The 18,609-nt window shown below is 51.0% G+C and overlaps 1 protein-coding gene across 1 annotated transcript; it reads left to right on the top strand.

Moving 5' to 3' along the window:
- The first annotated feature begins 1,683 nt into the window (after positions 1 to 1,683).
- On the top strand, positions 1,684 to 17,741 carry F9 (coagulation factor IX). The gene is made up of 8 exons (XM_075161995.1): positions 1,684 to 1,796; positions 4,895 to 5,058; positions 5,398 to 5,422; positions 7,315 to 7,428; positions 9,180 to 9,308; positions 11,453 to 11,691; positions 13,930 to 14,047; positions 17,000 to 17,741. Exons 1-8 carry the CDS (start codon positions 1,730 to 1,732, stop codon positions 17,545 to 17,547), a joined length of 1,404 nt encoding a protein of 467 aa, XP_075018096.1. The 5' UTR covers positions 1,684 to 1,729; the 3' UTR covers positions 17,548 to 17,741.
- Positions 17,742 to 18,609: the final 868 nt, after the last annotated feature.

Below are 18,609 nucleotides of genomic sequence, written 5' to 3'. Positions count from 1 at the left end.
AAGGAACGGTTTTAATTTTTTGGACGGAGTGCACAGAATTTATGGTTCATAAGCTCAAGCAAACACTTTAACAACTACCCAAGGGCTATTGTAGCCTCATAACAACTAACAGCTCTCCAGCCTGCGAGGCGCGGGCACATCCAACACGGTACGTACTCTGCGTCTCACCGGACGGCGTTAGCCTGCTTGTGAGCGCTGGCGGCGCCGTGAAACGCGCTGTGGGATTCCCTTGCATTGACAATAGCAGAATATCCATCTTGCTTTGCTGGGAACTCCTGACACCTGCCAACTCCCCTCTTCTAGCTCTTCTGCTTTAACAAGCCATCAGAGCCTGCCTCTTGCTGCTCTCCTTAAGCATAGTATTAGAGCTAAGCCAATACCAAAAGGCAACAGCACCAACACCCCACTCAGAAATGGAGTTCTGCTTTAAAATGCCTCTGCCCGAGAGCTTTCTGTAGTTGGGCAGAGCACTGCAAGCCCCAGATGTGCACGGTGCAATGATGGATTTCGGTTCTGCCCCGTGCACGGGGGGGTGGGGGAAGAAGCAGAAACTGGGAAGCAGGTTTTGAGGAACAGGTCATCGGCAGAAAGCCCACACGCCCTCCCCAGAGCCGGATGAATGATTTTGGCCTGCTTTCCCTACAACTCCTCAAGGAAGGAGGTGGGGGGAGATTTTTGACCTTTCCAGAAGTGAATGTTTCATTTATTTTTTTTACAATATTCAGTATTTTCCCAAAAGCAATTATTCACCTTAAAATAGCTCTTCACATTAAGGGGAAGTCAGAAGAAGGGAAGAAATGGATTTTAAAAGCTGTAAGTAACCCACCATTAAATATGAATGGTTTCATGGGAAAACCCATTCTTTCTTTTCTGTATGAAAATCTGCTTTTTTTCCTATTTCATTTCCCCCATCTTCCCTCCCTTTCAGTCCACTCCTTGGCCAGGGTGGATCAGGAGCAGCCTGTGAACCTGTCCTGGGCAAAGGCTGCCCTGCAGCCAGGAGCCTGCACACCCTCCCTGCTCCAGAGCAGGCATTTTATCAGCACATCCCTACGCCAGGCCACCGTCCAAGCCACCAAGTAGCAGGTTCCTTCCTGTGGCCTCAAGTGCAGGACCCGGGAAACTCCATGTGTTTCCAGGATTTGCCCCAGCAGATCTGGATAACGGACCAACCATCTCACTTCACTTCATCCAGGTTTTTAATTAGATAACCCCTGTGAGACCATGCTGGCTGACACAGCCCTGCTCCAAGGGTGCCTGGTCCCCGAGAAGAAGCATCATCTGTAGGGTCGTCTTCAAGGGAATTGTGCCGGCTCTTTTGGACAAAACGTGGACCATGCTGAAGCTTTTGAAAATGCTACTGTGAACTTGTATATGGCCAACAACATCACGTGGATAGGAATGAGAAATCCAGTGCTTTAAAGAAGTTCACTGAAGCTGGATTAATTTATTCTTGTGCCATGCTCAACCCCCAAACATGGCAGTAATATCCTACGGGGCAGAAGATGAGCCCAAGGACTGCAACTACCCAGCAGGTTTCTTGTACGTGGACCTGCCCCCTCCAATAACACCCATGCTGCCATTTCAAGCTTCAGCAATGGCACATCTGGGGACCTTAAATTAAAGGGTTACCCAGAGTAAATAAACAAGCACTTGCACTTTGGAACTATTGACTGAGCTCCACCACCTGAACAATTTGTTAGAAAGAGGTTGGGGCAGTGGGAAGAAGATGGCAAATATCCCCCTCGTACTCTCCATTTGTCTTCTGGGAGCTTGTCTTGGTGCCGAAAGTACAGGTGGGTTCATTTAAAGCCTAGCAAGTAAGTCCTTCACTTTTGGGGGTGAGGGGGTTACTGGCACAGGTGAAGGGACAGTTTGTCACTTGACGGTGGGACAACGTGCGCAGTCTCATATGAGATGAGAGCTCAGAGGGATTGCTGGTTTTCATAGCTCCTCGCTTTAAAGCTCCAGTTCTTTTCTTGGGAATGAAATAATAGCTTTTATGCTGATTTTACACAGAATGTGTCACAGGGATTAATTTTAAGAATGGAGTTTTTCTTAAATTTTTGCAGCTTTTAAGCTTTCAGAGCTTGATTCAGCCATTTTAGAATGCACGCACCCACACACATAGAAGGAAGAAACAGGGAGAGAGTCACTGGTGGAGTAACATCCACACCTCTGCGTGTGCCACCGCTTTGTCCTGGAGTACAAACAAGTACTCACGTCCATAAAACAGTCATTGGATTTGCCACGGCGAGAATTGTTTAGAGCCAAACCCAGCGTGAATTTAACAAAGACTTTAAGATGCAGCCAAAACTGTAGACAAGATAGCGTAGTTGATGGATGTGGGCAATCACACATAGTAATGCAGGCTGTTGCTTGATTTATCTGTAGCAGCAACAGTTCCAGCAGAGGCTGGTTCACATCCAGCGCGAGTACTTGTTTGGTGCAAGGCTGGCCTTTCTTCTTTCATTAAAACATTGCAAGTAACAGGTTAAAAAAAAAGGCCTCTTTCCAAAATGTTTGCTTAGCAATGAAAAGTGAGCAGAACCTCATATTGGTACCACCACCCACCCGGGTGTACCACCTAGAAAATACTATCCTCGGCCGGCAGGACAGGTCTCCCCTCACAGCCCCTTGGCCCAGGGGCCCCTCTCACTCTCTCAGATACTGGTTCAGAAGTTGATAAGTCACTGTGAATGTATTCTTGGTGTTAGGATGGTTCCCAGCCAGGGTGAGTACCATGCCCGTGACCCCGCGGGGCCTGCAACCTTCAGTTCAAATCAAGTTTTCCGTGTAAAGCAGCATGTGGGATCAGTAAGCAACTGAGAAAGCATAGAGGGATCTGAGGGAGACAAAGCTGCATTCATTAAAATGAGTTCTCTCCATTAAACGGGTTAACCACGGCAGGTGCCTGGCACATCCCACCAGGAAGAGATGAAGGAGTGGGTCTGACGCAGCTGCCTCACTTCACGCAGGGCGACGTGCGGCTGTGCCCACGTGGGGTTCCTGGGCACTAAGCACATGGAGAGCCCAGCAGGGTTACAAAACCAAGGAAGGCTTCTCCATCATTCTCACCTGAGCCTTTTCTGCCCAGCTTGGGGACAAGCTGGAGGCGGCAGCCCATGCCAGGGGGGAGAAGGGGGCAGGTCTTCTCCAGCCAGGCTGTGCCCCCCTGGTGCCTCCACGCTCTCAGCCCCCTGCTCGGCCATGGAGGCTGGCTGGGGGTGTACGTACATGTCCCACACGTAAACCACAACCCTGCATGGGTCCCGGTGGGGGTCGCGGTGTTTGAAACAAGCCTGGCTTCTTCAGAGGCCAGTGCTTTACCCATCAATATCTACTGCCAAAAAATTAGATTAAGGTCAGGATTTTAATGCACTCCTTTTCATTTTTAACCAAAAACACATTAGCATGAGGAAGGCAGAGGTGCAAGCTTGCTGTACAACGATTAAAAGCATTGCAAAAACAATTAGTTCAGCCTCTTGCAGAGAGATCTTTAGGTGAAGGGGCTGGTTACGTCGTCAGTGGCATAGCGTAAATCCGAGCAACCCACCTGGGGCCCATGAGAGTTCGACAAAACCAATCCTCTGCGAGTTCAGAGAGGCTGGGATCTGCTCTGCATCGAGAGCAGAAGTTAGCCATGAGAAGGAACGAGCGGCTGGTACTTGCCCCTCACTCTCCCCTCTGCCTGCCTGGCTGAGCTCATGCTCTGCTCAACCCTCCGAGGGGCCAGGCCCCCAGGTCCTGAACCCCTTCCAGCACAGAGCCCCCAGGTAAGCGTCCATGTCCAGGGTGGCCACCAGCAGCTCCAAGAAGAGCTGCTCTACCGTGCCATCTGGTGACAAAAAGAGACATGGCTGCGAGCGCTAAGGGAGGATGGGGAGAGAGGAGAGGCTGGGGAGGCAAAGCAGGAAGCTCCTCTGGGTGAATGGTGTCTTTTTTAGAGTGGTGGGATGGGGAAGAGTACTCAGCAGAGAAAGGGGTCTCCAAGAGGTGGGTCAGGAGCAAACCCTGCTGGGCGGCTGCCACGGGGAGGCTGCTGCTGCTGACCCTGCCGATGGGATGCGTGGCCCTGCCAGGAGAGCATTCACCATGACGGGACCGCATGTCCTTGTACCCTTCACCAGGCAGCCACCATGGAAAGGCTGATGGCCACTGTGGACATCCCACCTAGACTGGGGGTCCTGCAACACCAGCAGCTCTCTGATGGTGGTTTCTGCCCAGGAGCTTGGCCAGCAAGTTGAAGGTGGATGCACACCACCTTGTTGCCATGGCTTGGCCCAGGGGGTGAGGAGGGCTCATGTCACCCCTCCTGCTGGCAGGAAACGGTGGTACCCAGGTGCATGGGCAAGGGTGAGGAGCAGGGAGAGAAGCAAATGGCCCATGGCTTCCAAGGGCCGCAGCTGCTTGCGGACGCAAACAGCCTTTCACAGCCAAAACGGGCAGAGACAGTTAAAGCAGGACAATTTCTGTGTCCAAACAAGACCTCACCAAGCAGCAGCATGAAAAACCCTATTATTTTCCCCTCTCAAATAGCTTATTCTGGTCTGTGCATCTATGATAGGAGATACTCACACCATCTGCTTTAGGGTATTTTAAGCATCAAACTTCAGTGCTCCTAATCACCCTCTCGCCATCCGTCATTTCTGTCTATTGACTACTTTGACTCTTGGTTCTCCAGATTTGATCCTCTGGATTGCCCTTAAGTTGGACACCAAAGAAACCTCAAGCAGATAACACTCCTGAAACGTCCCCGGTCATGGGGCAATGGGTGGGTGAGCGCACGAAAAGGGCTTGCTTTCTGGGAGAACAGAGCCCTGACAGCCCATCCCAGCTGCATCACACGGCAGCGCGTGCTCCTCTCTAGCCCCTATTTCTTTTCAAATTGCAGTCTTCATCGAGAACAAAGAGGCGAACTTGGTTCTGCGCAGGCAAAAGCGAGCCAATTCAAACAGACTGGAAGAGGTTATTCCTGGCAACCTCGAGAGAGAATGCATAGAAGAAAAATGCAGCTTTGAAGAAGCCCGAGAAGTGTTTGAAAACACAGAGAAAACAGTGAGTATCCCCGCTGCAAAATGGCAACACCTTGTTCCCCCCAGCCCGCACCCGTACGAGCCTTTCGGGTGAGGAGGCCCCGGGGGAAGGAGGAGTGCACAGCAAGGGAGAACCTGCGGGGGCCACGTGCAGCATCTATCGCGTTTTATTCTCATTCCTGATCCAGCAGTTGGGCTTGAGAACTGCTTTAAAGGTTTGTTGGTCACCACTGGGATTACAGAGGTGGTCGTTTTCCTGCACGTCTTTTGCTTTAGCTTTGGAGTCATCCCTTTACTACTTCAGTCAGGCAGTGCCCAGAAATTAGAAATCAAGGGAAACTTTTTTTTTTTTCCTTTGCAGATGGAGTTTTGGAAAACGTACGTTGGTAAGAGCTGCTTTCTTCATGTTCAAATGCATAATATTCATCTTTCAGAGTATAAGTAGCAGATGTTTATTGAAACAAATGTATTCCAGCATTCAGAATCTTTTATGACACAGCTAGTCAGAGTCATGCACCCTAAATCCTGCAGCCACCCAGCCTGGGCCTGTCCCATTTGTTTACAAATTGCAAGCCAAAAAAATTTACTTAACGTTTTCTTTGTTAAGGAGGTTTTTTTGAACAAACTTCAAAAACCTCACAGAACAAACCCAGTTCACACAGACCACTGGATCTGTTGAGCCCAGCTCACACTCTGGGCTCCTAGTTTCAGCTGTAGCATAGAGTAAAACACGACAGCAATAATTAACACCCCTCCAGCAAACAGCAAATGCTCTGCTCTCAAGGAGGGACCTCCAGATAAGGCACTGCCTTACGCAAGCACAGCGTGAATCCCTGGAAATGCCATATTAAAGTGGAGCCTCAACATGATCATAGCAAACAGCTGTTTGCAATTCACACCAGTGGTCCCAAACCCTTGCTTCTCCACCATTTTCTTTTCACCATCTATTACTTCCCTTTCAGCCTCCATCTCCGACAACTCCTCAATCCCTTACCAAAAAGATTTCAATGCCCACTAGAACATCTGAAACTAATTTTACGGACATTTCAATAAATGAAGCGCTTTGTAGATTGGCGAAGCGCCCAGAACATCTCACTAAAAAGCCTTAAATAATTCAGATTAGTCAGTCCAGACTATAAAATAAAAAAGTTACATTTGCATTGTAGGACTGTCCTCTGGAAAACCAACTGATGAAACTCAATGCTGCATTTGTTTCCCTGCCACTGTAACCAATTAGCTCTTCAAAAATAGTGATCACCATATATTCCCCTATCATCCGAAGTGCCTGGTTTACTGTTCAGCTTACAAGCTGCTACTCCCAACACGTGCAGCCCACAGGAGCTCACCCCTTGCACAGCACCCACGTGGTACCAAGCCCCGTTTGCCCGCACCAGGCAGCAACAACAGCCGCGATGCACACCTTACGTGCAAACCCCGACGCCATGCCTTAGAGAAGACAAAACCATTTTGTCCCTGTTTGCAATCTGCCCCTTGCATTCCAGCCCATTCCTGAAAGCACCATTAACAGCCACGCTTACTGGCAGGACGCAAACACATCAAGACATTCCCCTTCCTCCTTGCCTTTGCATAACCGTTTCAAAGCGCGCTTCCCTGTAATTTAGCGTCACTGACTTACTCTTCCAAAGTGTTAGGGCGCCAATTTTTCAATACTGGGAATTTTTATTAAAGCCTCAGCTTCTCAGCTGTAGGCAGCTGTGAAAATAAAAGCCCTGACATGTAAAGAAAAATCCAGACCAGTTAATAGCAGTACAAGACTTAGAAAGAAAGAGCAATGACGGAGGCTCTCAATCCTAATACACAGAGAGGTCTCCAAACCCAAGTGGACAGGCCCAAACCTTCAGAGAACAAAGACAGCAGTGTTAAAATAATTCAGATTAAGAAATCCCAAGCACTCTTGAGGAAGCAAACCTTCTAACTTTGTCCGTCTAACTTAGCCAAGACATGAGGTCCTGTTGAGATGTTGCATGAGGGAGACAGAAGAGGAGTTCTGCAGAAACGAGCAGAATTAACCCACACAGGACAGGGTACATAATTAGGACTCTGGGTAATGAGTAAAAAAAAATACTCCTGCTGATCTTATCCCAGCGCTGACGTTGTCTGTTGTGCACTTGGGTGCCAGAATCTGACTTATTTTCCATTCAAAGAGGGAAGATGTACAGTCTCTTGCTCGTCTTTAACAGAAGGCTTGCACAGAGCAAGGTCGGCACCAGCCGTGGTGGACGCTCATGTTTGTTAATTCTCCTGTCTTCTCTCCAAGATGGAGATCAGTGTGACCCCAATCCATGCAAAAACGGAGCCGTTTGCAAGGACGCAGTAAATTCCTATGTGTGCTGGTGCCCAGCTGGGTACGAAGGCAGAAACTGTGAGATAGGTACGTACCGGGGGCTCGTCCTGTGGTTGTTCTGCCCTACTTGAAATCCCATCGGATCAAAGTGGGCATAGAGTTTCCTCCTCCCAGAGGGCTGTTTCAGACACATTTTGCCTCGCTGTAAGGCACTGCACGAATGTGCAAATTCAGCCTGTTGGCAATGGGGTTACAGGGGGACATACTTGGGGATATAGGAGCGGATGTCTCTGTCCTCTCCTGTCCTTGGTGGAGCCCCAGCTCCACCTCCGCTGAGCACCGAGGTGCCTGCTCTTACGCAGGGTTCAACAGAGACTCGGGCTCAAGGTCTTTTGTTCAGCACGCTGCGGCTGCCAGCACAAATGTTGACACAGAGACCTTCCTTTATCTCCCCAGCACAAGCCTTTCCGGGGCTGCTCGTCAATCAGGGACGACGTGCGCACCCGCTGAAAGCAACAGTTTTCCACCGGCCCCGATGGGGCCCCCAGGCTCTCACTCCTCTCCATTTCTCACGCCAGGCTGGGCAGCAGGTGCTGAGCAGGGCAGGATTATTGCAACCTCCTCTCAATGGCACTCTGCTAACTTCATAATTATAATTATCACCAGCCACCTTGGTTCTGAAGGCAAACAAGAAGCAAATATTTTCCTGATGGGTTGAGGAGTTTATGAAAACCAAACAGCTGATAATTTAAGCAAGAGGGATATTCAGCTCTTATATTTATAATATAATCAGGGGCTGTGCCACTCGCATAATGTGCTAGACTCACTGCGCTAATAAAAGATTCTCTTTCTAGTTGTGCTTCTGCTCTGGCAAGAGAGGAGCATACGTTAAAAAGAGCATTTCAAAGCTGCATCACATTTAAATAGTCTCATTGCAGATTTCTCGTGGAAGTGAGACAGGAACAAAAATAGCGCTAGAAGTGAGGCGTGAAAAGGAGCTCTGCAAAAATAGTAAATGATGGCATTAAAATGGCTACAGGAAGGGAGGTGTCCTTGAAGAAGTAGGAGTGGAGTTAATCTGCTGTGAAGTTATTTGGAAAGTCACTGAGAATTAAAAGGGCGTCTGTGGGTTAGTGGTTTCCCACCTCCAAGGGATGGTGTTCCCACCACAGAGGAGTGCGAGGTGGGGTGGGAGAAGACACACGCAAGTCACGGGAATCTCGCTGTGCCTCAGGTTGGGACCCGTTTCATCAAACATCCCGCTGAAATGTGTCTTCCACGTCAGGCTGCGATGATTTATTGCTGGGTCAGGAAGAACATATGGCTTTGCTTGAGGTTTTAAATTCAGAGCCCAGCGATAATCCCAGGACAAAGCCCTTCATGGGTTCAGGGTTTGCTCCCATTTGACACACGATGTTCTCCACGAGCATCCGCACCGGGGCTGGATTGCCGTAAGCACAGGGGGAGGAGAGCAGCACGACGGTGGGGAAATCACGTGGCTCGTAACCAAATATTTGCAGGAGTCCTTTAGGGTCAGGCTGCCAAATTTCAGACAGCACGCAGTTGTTGGATGCAGGAGGCCACACCAGGGCTCGGCAGGACCTCTCATTGGGCTGTTCCTCAACCTGCCTTCTCAAATTGGAGCCCAGCGCTCCTTCATTACAAGCAGGGACGTGATTTGGAAGGAGGACTCTCTCCTTGCAAACAAACATCCGTTTTCCATGGTCTAGAACAACCGGAGTGCATTATAGGCTGAGTCCAAAGGCCTAAGTCCCAACAAATCTCTGATCAGCTGTATTTCAAAAGAGTTTTCACAGTTTCACTTTAATTTCTTTCAGACTTCACTTGTGCCATTAAAAATGGAGGCTGCAAGCACTTCTGCAGGCATGACCCGCCGCAGAAAGTTGTGTGTTCCTGCGCTGCTGGCTATAGACTTCATGAAGATGGAAAGTCCTGTGAACCTGCAGGTTAACTTTTAAAGTATTTTTAAGAGATTTGGGTGAAAGTTTCCAAGGTCTTGTCCTGGATTTAGATACATGAATCTCATAGAAATGCAATATCCTGTTGGAAACCAGCCTTGTTTTCCTGCTTAGCAAATGTAAAGAGTGTGACCCTGCACTTTCCCAAGGGCAGACGTGGGGTCAGGCTTGAAGGATGCAACTTAAACACCCTTTTTTTTAGCCTAGGTGGGTGGAGAAGGAGGGTAGGCGTCCAGGAATTTGTGCACAAGGCAAATGCTTGTTTCAGATGGCCACTCACACAGGCACCTCTCCCACTTGCGGCCATCTTATATTTCTAGGTATGGATCAGTAGTTTTCTGCAGACAGAAATAACCTGTTCAGCTACACCAGAATACCCGCTGGTTCCCATCCATCCAGAGGTCACTCCCATGTTTTTCCAATAAGAGCTACCATTTAGTTACTGATCCTACATCGAGGTTGCTCTGGGCTTATTCAGAACAAAAGACAATCTTTCTTACTGTAAATCCTCCTGATGGTCCGTTTGATGGCTGGGCATCATGCAGTGTCTTATAATTACCTGACTTGGGTGGAGACAAGTGAAGCTTTGTGGTGGTGCTGTCCTCCCACCAGTGTGTGTCTGCACTGAAAGACGCTCAACAGGAGATGGACTCTATGGCTCCGCTGTGGTATTGAGGAGCAAAACGGAAAGGCAGCCTAAGGGCTGGAGGGGAAATGCATTGCTTGAGGTTGCAACTTCAAAAAGGGCTAAAGAATAGCTGGTTCTTGTTATATTTGCCAACCTTACCTCGCTCCTAGGCTGTTACAATAGCTCTAACTACACCGACACGTGCAACCCCAACCCACTGCAATGCAGCAAGTTAATTGGGCATGAACATCTCAGAAGCACATCTGGCAGAGGAGAGAGGAGATTGAGTAGAGAAAAAAAATTGTCATCTAAGCTCAGTTTAACATTTGGTGCTATCATACTTCTAACACCTGAGAGTAACAGATTTGCACACCTAAGCTAGCGTGCAGGCACCTGCACAGGTGAGCTAGTTTCTGATAGCTACAGCCAGGAGCACTTTGAGCTCCTGAAAGGGCTGACTTTCAGCAATCAGTGTAGGAAGTACCTTAGGCTGGGAGTCCTTCTGTAAATGGAGATCATTAAGAGCTCAGGCCTGTGTTGCCCAACATGCTGTATCACTTTCACTGGACCAGAAAGTTTGACTGTTAGCAACAAGATCATCTTTCAGGTTGGGTAATTGCCCTTCCTGCAAAAGCTTAGCTTTCGTTGGCTCTGAGACCTTCATTTCCTTGCCTAATCTCACCAGTAGCACTTTCCATCACTCAACACTTATTTGAGCCCTATTCCTAAAGCGGACCGTTTAAACAAAAAAAAAAAAAAAGAAATCTCAGTAGGCCACACTTACATCTGATTTTACACTAATGTTTGTTTGCACAGTGCTGTCAAAAGCTTTTCAGATGAAAGACAATGCCTGATGCTATTTACTATTTTGACTGCCACTATGAGCAGGAATTCAGCACACACTGCGTAGGAGAGAAATGGGAAGAGCTCGTCTGAAATGAGCCTACAGATGAGATCTTCATTAACGGAGAAAATCTACAACTCTAGAAAGAGTTTATTAATGTTTTCCTCACCTTGGTGCCAAGCAGGATTATCTGTACAATTGGCAGATATTATTTCCTGCCCTCTCCCAGCTGGACTTTTATTGTACTGGAGTTACTGGCTGTAGAAATGTCAGCCAAGCGCCCGGCTGCCTACCGCAGCCAGCCTCCCGGGCACGCACCTCAGCATCCCGCGAAATAAAGGCACAGCTGCCCCGTCCCGTCAGACGCGCGCTCTCTCACAAACTTTCTCCTTTTTAAAAGCTGTTCAGAATTAATTTCTAAAGCCCAGAAACAATTTATGCTTTTGCTACTCTTACATATTACCTGCACTGCTGCTCAAAGGCAGAGGCATCTGTTTGCACAGAGAACGCACGAGTCGGCCCACGGCCCCGCGTCTCCCATGCTGGTCCCGAAACAGGGTGCTGAGACGAGGCAGCATTTGCCTCCTCGCCTGCTCCGCAATTGCTGTAACTCTCAGCGTGACGCGCAGCCAGTCGTAACCGTGACTGTTTCTCTCCCAGTGCCGTATCCCTGCGGGAAGATCACGGCTCCTGAAGCGAAGAGCAAGCTCACCCGAGCCATAAACACCTTTGAGCACTGGAACATCACCGCCGATGACCACGACGATGCTCACGACAAGGTGCTCGACAACATCACGGAAACCAGCACCGCTGCCACCACGAAAATCACACCAATAATTAAGACGGGCACCCGGGTTGTCGGTGGATCAGACAGCATGAGAGGCGAGGTGCCTTGGCAGGTACTGCCTATTTCTGCAGCTCTCCTGTAACCCCAGCAATCGCTCTGCCTATTCATTTCCTTCTGAATGCAGGATCATCTTACTTCTACATACCCAAAGCCCATCTCTGAGGTTAGTTTAGCAATAGAGCTCAAGTCTAACAGGAACACAGTTTCTTTCTGTACACAGTTTTATGCCACAGCAACAAAACTTGCCTGGTTGGGGGTCTACCCTGGCAAAAAAGCTAGAAGTCAGTCACAGCAGCTTTATCTGGCAGGGCACAAAGGATCCAGTTTTGACCTATAGCAACAGATTCCCCAGTAGTCCATGAATTTACCAAGATTAAGCCGACGGCTGAGGGAGGGGAGCTTTGCAAGGCACAGCTTTGCAAGGAGCAATGCAGCTCCATTTTTGGCTCCATCAGTTTCAACAGATCCATGATAATTTATATCAACAAAGGATCTGTCCTTGTAGGACGTCTACCAAATCCAGCTGCTCTTTCCTCATCCAAGCCCACATCCTACTTGCAACATCCTAGTTATCTCTACCTCCCCAGAAGTGACATCACATGGGGGGGCTGCAAAGAAACCTCCTCCAACCCACTGCTCTCTAAATACTTTTAAATTGGTGTCGAAAGGAAAGTTAGCTCCTAGCTTGCATCTTTTTCAAAGTCATCTACTGCCCTTAAATTCTACTCTGGCTTCAGTGAGTGCAGAAATCTCAGTGGCTGGCAAAATAATAAATTCAGATGAGGTTTTAAGAATGGCAAATCGCTTTCTGTTGCAAGCTCTGGCGCAGACCGACACGGGTGATGTCAATGAAAAGTTGCCCACACAGGGGCGTAAATGCCCATTCACCCAGCTCAGCAGATCCCACATCTGCTGAGGGAGCGAAGCCGTGAGCAGGGTGTATGTAGAAAGGTCAGGAGCAGGCATCTGCCCTCCTTTTCAGAGCTAAAAAAGCCAGTAACGTGTTGGGGACATACACGGCCACCAGAAGCAGCAGCAGGAGGTTTGTTGGGAGGTCATGTTTTGTGTCTGAAAGGAAGAGGCCGTACCGCTGCCCTAGCCACGCAGAGCTTTCTGGCACAGCCTTCTGTGGGACAAACCACGGATGATGCAGGCACCCCCCATGCATCCACACAGAGTCAAGAGGACAACCAGAAAGTTAAATATGAGAAATCACTATTCTTAAAGAAAGTAAATTCACACATTACAAGCCCACCAAGTCTGGCTAGTTGGCTGAGCTCAGGGAGACCTTTCCCTCACCAGGCACCCTCTGAAAAAACCCTTGGTTGCCAGCTGGCAAATGAAGATGCTCAGCCAGCTGGCATTCAGGCAGCAGCCAGGAGGGGTTTGGGGGTGGTTGTGGGGCCCAGATCCCACTGAAGGGCCGTATAAACAACGTCACTGCCTCCTCTCTGGCTGCTCCACGGGCACGCGTGGGCGCCGGGCTCCGGCAAGGGCAGCCTGCGCTGCCCTCCTGTGGCCACCGGCCGGGCGGCGCCGGGAGCCGCGGGCGCCTGGGGCAGAGCCCACGCGTGGCACGGGTGGGGATGGCTGCGAGTGTGGAGGCACTCCGGTTCATCGCCCTGGGCGAGCTTCGTCCTCTTCGTTATGGATATTGGCCTCCTTAAAATGCAGCCGGCTCTGCCTGACGAGGCATCAAATGAGTAAATACGTGGAAAGTACGAGGCAGATAGACGGTGATGAGCCACGTCACGCGAAAGGAACGAAATGGGTGAATTAAAAGAAGGATTTCTTTATAAACACAGTCCACCGAGTCAGCTGATCAATTTAATTAGAAGTTTTAGCTAAGGCATGTCCTGGCTTGTGCCCCATAAGTGCTGAGGCCGTTAGATGCCCAAATGAAAGGGGTGGTTAAGATTTTGTCCCTAGTTAAGTAGTTAAGATCTAGTCACTGGCAAAACACTTTTAGGAGGTACGTGCAGAAGTATTTGCATTTTGGATGCTCCGAGTTTTATGCTGAGTTTTGTTTGGGGCTGTCTGCCCTCCCAGCCCGGCAGCAAAGGGGGGAGAAGTGCAACAGGGCACTAACACGTGTGCGGGGCGGTGTTGGCCACCCTTTGTGACAGAGCAGGGGACAGAGGGGCAGAGACTCCCCGAGGAGCAGCATCTCTGGCAGCACTGGCTCTGTATGACCAGCCTGTCCTACAGCCAAACAAAACCCCTGAGTCCCACTCTTCTTCCCCACCGACTTACACAAACCCACCGGTGTGATTTCCTTCTGCTCCCACAGGTTCATCTGGTGGACAGGAACGGCATGGGCTTCTGCGGCGCATCCATCATCAACGAGAAATGGGTAGTGACGGCAGCGCACTGCCTGCAGCCAGGTGACAATGTCACTGCCGTGGCAGGTGAGCACCTCGGGCAGCATCGGGCCAGCGCAGGCGAGGGACGTGGGACAGGGCTTGCCCTGGCCAGGCACAAGGCATTGCAGAGAAAACCCTGGGAGCCAGGCCACCACGATGGGCAGCAACGCAGCACAAGTTGCTTTAGGGCACCGAGGCCCCAGCTTGCAGCATTTTGGCAGCCTGGTCTCTGCAGGTCCCACCACCTCCAGTGGGAGCAGTGAGCTGGGACTGGCCTTGGTCCCAAAGCCACAGAGCTGCCGGACCGTGTTGCAAACACAGCCCAACCCGACCGCAGGCAATCATCTCACCTGAGCCAGAGAGAAGGCTCTTAAAAGCCCGGTGGGCTTCAGTTAAGATGCTGCTTCATGAGCTGGTGTGATGGATTTTTACCTCTACTGGCCACATAGGATCTCACTAGGGATTTCTGCCCTTCTTGGGCGGTCACACTAAGTTTTCACACAGCTCTCAGAGAATGGATAGCTGGTGCAAGAGGGGCACCAGCAATCTGACTAACTCCTCGGAAGGAGCTGACTACTTTTTTTCCTAACTTCTTTAGAATTAAATAGAATTTATGGATTGAAGTAGAGAAACCAGGCTGGCATGTGGAAAGTGTGCTTCTACAGCAGGGTCCCTGGGTAGTTAGGCAGGGGCAATGTGGCCAGACTGCACAGCAAGTGATGCTGCTACTTTACAAAACAAATGTATCATCTCTGCTTAAAAATGGTATTTCCCCCTGACTTTTGGTACCCAGCTCTTCCAGATGGCTGATAACTCTGCGTGGGGCCTTGGCAAGCCTCGCAGTGCCGTGTTTCACTGCTGTGGCAGAATCAGCTTCCCCAAATTATTTGTTTCTCCCCTGTATGAATATCTAGAACAGGAGGGTTACACTGATAGGTACAGGAGGGGAACACTGGTGTGGCTGATAATCGCTACAAGCAGCACTGAAAGGAGGCAGGAAAGAATCACGCTTTCTGTTTAAACACTATGAAATGTATTGGTGACAAAAATGAGATTTTACCTGAGCTTTGAAACACTGAGTTTATACCTAGAGGAACAAGCTCATCAAGAGGGCTCCAGCTGCATCCTCATCTTCCATGTTAACGTGGCCGAGCTGCTGGGTGTGCCTGGCCAGACCCTGGAGACTGAGCACCGTGGGGCTGGGCACCACCTGCCCGGCGCTGGCAGGATGAGGCTTACAGCTTGCACACAGCATTTTTTGCTATCTACTTTTCAGACAGTTTTGCTTGAGAGCCCAGCACAAAGCCCAGCCTCATACCCAGTAACGTGAGAAAGTACAAAATGCCCAGTGCAAAAGCACTCTTACCCCTCCAGAAAAGCACATTTCCACCTGGACAGAGGTTTGCATTTGCTGCATCTGCATGCAAACTGCCTCTCCTTTGAGGCTCTCTCCTGCCTATCACACCCCCCTCCATTTAGGATACGTTATCAGCCAGCTCCCCTCACGCCACCTTCACACCGCTCTGCAGCACTGCTGGGTTTCCAGGGCAGGATGTTGGACAGGCAGCAAGTCAAGAGAGCAAAACATAATTTTGCAGGGCTTCGGGGACTATCGGACCATGGACACTGCATGGGCAACGTCTGATTCCTGCACGTCCATTCATACTAAATATTCAGCTTTGTATATAGCATCCTAGGAGGCCCAAAAATCAGTAGCAGGGGGTGGAAGAAGCATTCCCCTCCCCTGTCCTTCTTCGCCTCTCCACTTTCATCCCTGAAGCATATTTTCAGGTCCCCAGCAATAGTAAGCAGCTGTAGCATAAGAAAAACCCTCTCAAAGTCTCCCCCACATCTGTCTTACATTTACACTGTAGAAACACAGCCTGCGAGGAAGCTGACATTCACACCCTGCTGCAAAACAACCCTCACAGAGCACATCAGCAGCACCAGCCACCAAACCCGCCTTCGTCAGGCGCCAGCACGAACGTGAACACAGAAAGCTGCCTCACCTCTCTCGCTGGGCTCCGTGCCGCTCCTCGCAGGCAGACGCAGCAGACACAGGACACTGCCAGGGCCAGGAGTGCTGCAGATATTGTTTAGAGGAGATGGTATATTCTGGAGATTACAGCAAAGCACGTAGAAATACCGCAGCAGGGGTTAAACGCACCCTGCGCCTCTTGGGCTGCGAGAAAGCAAGCGGGAAAAGTCATCCTGCTCTCGAGCCTTCAGCAGAGCCAGTCCACAGGCAGGGGAGGGGATGCGGCTACAGACAGACCCAAACGCTGCCCGTTCGCCGACCCGAGACCACAGAACATTTTCCCTTCCCTCTACCTGTTACACAAGCCGGGAGGGGAGGTAATAGGCTGCCGGCAACTCAATCACCGGAGCCTGAAGCTGCCGGCAGCACCCTGCAATCGCAGGCAGCTGAGCCTCCCGCGGGCGGCAGGGACCGGGGGCACCTGTGAGCATCGGCGGGGACGGACATTTGGTAGCCCCCTGTGCCCCGTTCTGCCTCGTGGCTGCGTGGTTTTGGGAAAGGGAAGGTCAGGTTTCTGTTCGCTAGTAAATGATTTATTTTAAACAAAGATTTTTAATTCTAGAGGCTTCCCACCTTTGATGCAAGGGCAACATCCCCTTACACCTCTTTGAGGAGTGCTAAATCCCGAGAACAGCCACATTGCTACTGACCTTGGCAAAAGCAGCTGGGCCTTTGGCACTTGATCGGTGCATGCCCGGTGTCACATCTGGGGGTTCAGGTCCTGCTGGCTGCGGGGACCGAGGAGGTGCTGCCGTGGGGGAACCTCCAACGCCCTTTGACAAGGAGGAAGCAGCCTTGCTGGCACCAGGCTCGGAGCAGCCCGGGGGCTGGGGCGTGCAGTGCTCATCCTTTGCAACCACCCGGCTGGGCTGGTATCGCAGCGGGGTGGCATCGTCAGGGCACGGTCGGTGGTCCGGCCATGGAGGGGGGTCCAGCCCAAGCCACGCTTGTCTCTGCAGGTGAATACAACACCAACGAGGAAGACAAAACGGAGCAGCAGCGTAAGGTGGTGAAAGTCCTTCCCCATCCCACGTACAACGCCACGATCAACAAGCACCACAACGACATCGCCCTCCTGGAGCTGGACCGGCCGCTCAGCTTCAACAGCTACGTCACCCCCATCTGCATTGGCAGCCGGGAGTTCACCAACGCCCTGCTGAAGCACGGGACGGGGACGGTGAGCGGCTGGGGCAACACGCTCTTCCGCGGCCGGCCCGCCACCATCCTCCAGGTCCTCAAGGTGCCCTTCGTCGACCGACCGACCTGCCTCAAGAGTACCTCCACCACCATCCTACATAACATGTTCTGCGCCGGCTTCCCGGCCGGGGGCAGTGACACCTGCGGGGGGGACAGCGGAGGTCCCTACACCACCGAGATCGAGGGCACCTGGTTTCTCACGGGGATCACCAGCTGGGGCGAGGAATGTGCCAAGCCAGGTAAATACGGCATCTACACCAGGGTCTCCAAGTATCTGAAGTGGATAAAGGAAATCACGAGGCTTAGCTAACCCACGGGAGGTTATGCCGTGCAGGGGGATGGACTGGTTCGTTGAAGAGAGACCGTAGCAACCTACGTGTTTTTCAGAAATTATTGCGTTTTAATAAACATTTCTAAATGAACTAATTTCTGCTCTTGGAAGGCAAAAGTTGCGAGAAGGCAGTGGAAATGTGGTAATAAGGAAATAAAAAGCCTTTTTAATTACTCATGACTGCATTCCTGACCGCACCAGCACTGCTGAGATGGGGCTAAGTCCCCAAATCCCGAGTGCAGAGGCTGGTGTGGATGGGCTGGGGCACGGCTGACACATGCCCTGGGCCAGTGTGCCACCAGCATGCCCACAGCTGCCGCACAGCGCCGCGGGCAAGGGGAGCCCAGCAGGCACTGGGTGCCTCGGGCACCCGCGTCCGGCACCGTCCCTGCAGCAGGAGCCCGCGGGGGCGGTGAACACACGAAGCGCTGCACCCGCAGCACTCCCGGTCAGACGTTTCCGCGGGAGCCAGGCTGAGATGGACCGCGGGCAGAGGAAATGCTCCTCCTGCTTTAAGATAGCATAAATTGGTATAAATTACCTAAAATCTGTATAAAACTCATCTAAAAGTAGTGGCAGGCTTTATGCTAATGATTTCTGCGGAACCTTGTTAGGATTATGAAGAGAGCTGCTTAGTACTCATTACCTGTCCCGGTCTCCGTATTAATCATGTTAAATTAGAGACTGCAGCCACGGGCACTGCTGACGGTGATGGAGACGGAGCATCGCCCTCCCCAAACGAGCTTGGGGGACATCCCCTGAGTGCAGGTGGCGCGGGACACCCCAGTGTCTGGTCCGTCTGGTCTGAGCGGCTGGGAGAAACCTCGCTGGGAGGTGCCTGCCCCGTGCCCAGGGTGGGTGCTGGCACCGAGACTCGGGGAAGGGGAGCTGGCATCCCGGGGAAAGGCAGAGGTCCTGTGCTGGGCTGACTCAAATGGGCTTAATTCGGTTCCCAACTTCACGGGAAGGGAATAATCCCAGAGGAAAGGTTTACCTCCGATCAGTGCTGGTTCATCTCCTATCTCCTTCCACGGAACACTC

The sequence above is a fragment of the Calonectris borealis genome, chromosome 13 (assembly GCF_964195595.1).
Source record: "Calonectris borealis chromosome 13, bCalBor7.hap1.2, whole genome shotgun sequence".
Classification (NCBI taxonomy): Eukaryota; Metazoa; Chordata; class Aves; order Procellariiformes; family Procellariidae; genus Calonectris; species Calonectris borealis.
The sequence above is the reverse complement of the archived record's forward strand: the minus strand, read 5'-3'. Positions and strand labels throughout refer to the sequence as shown.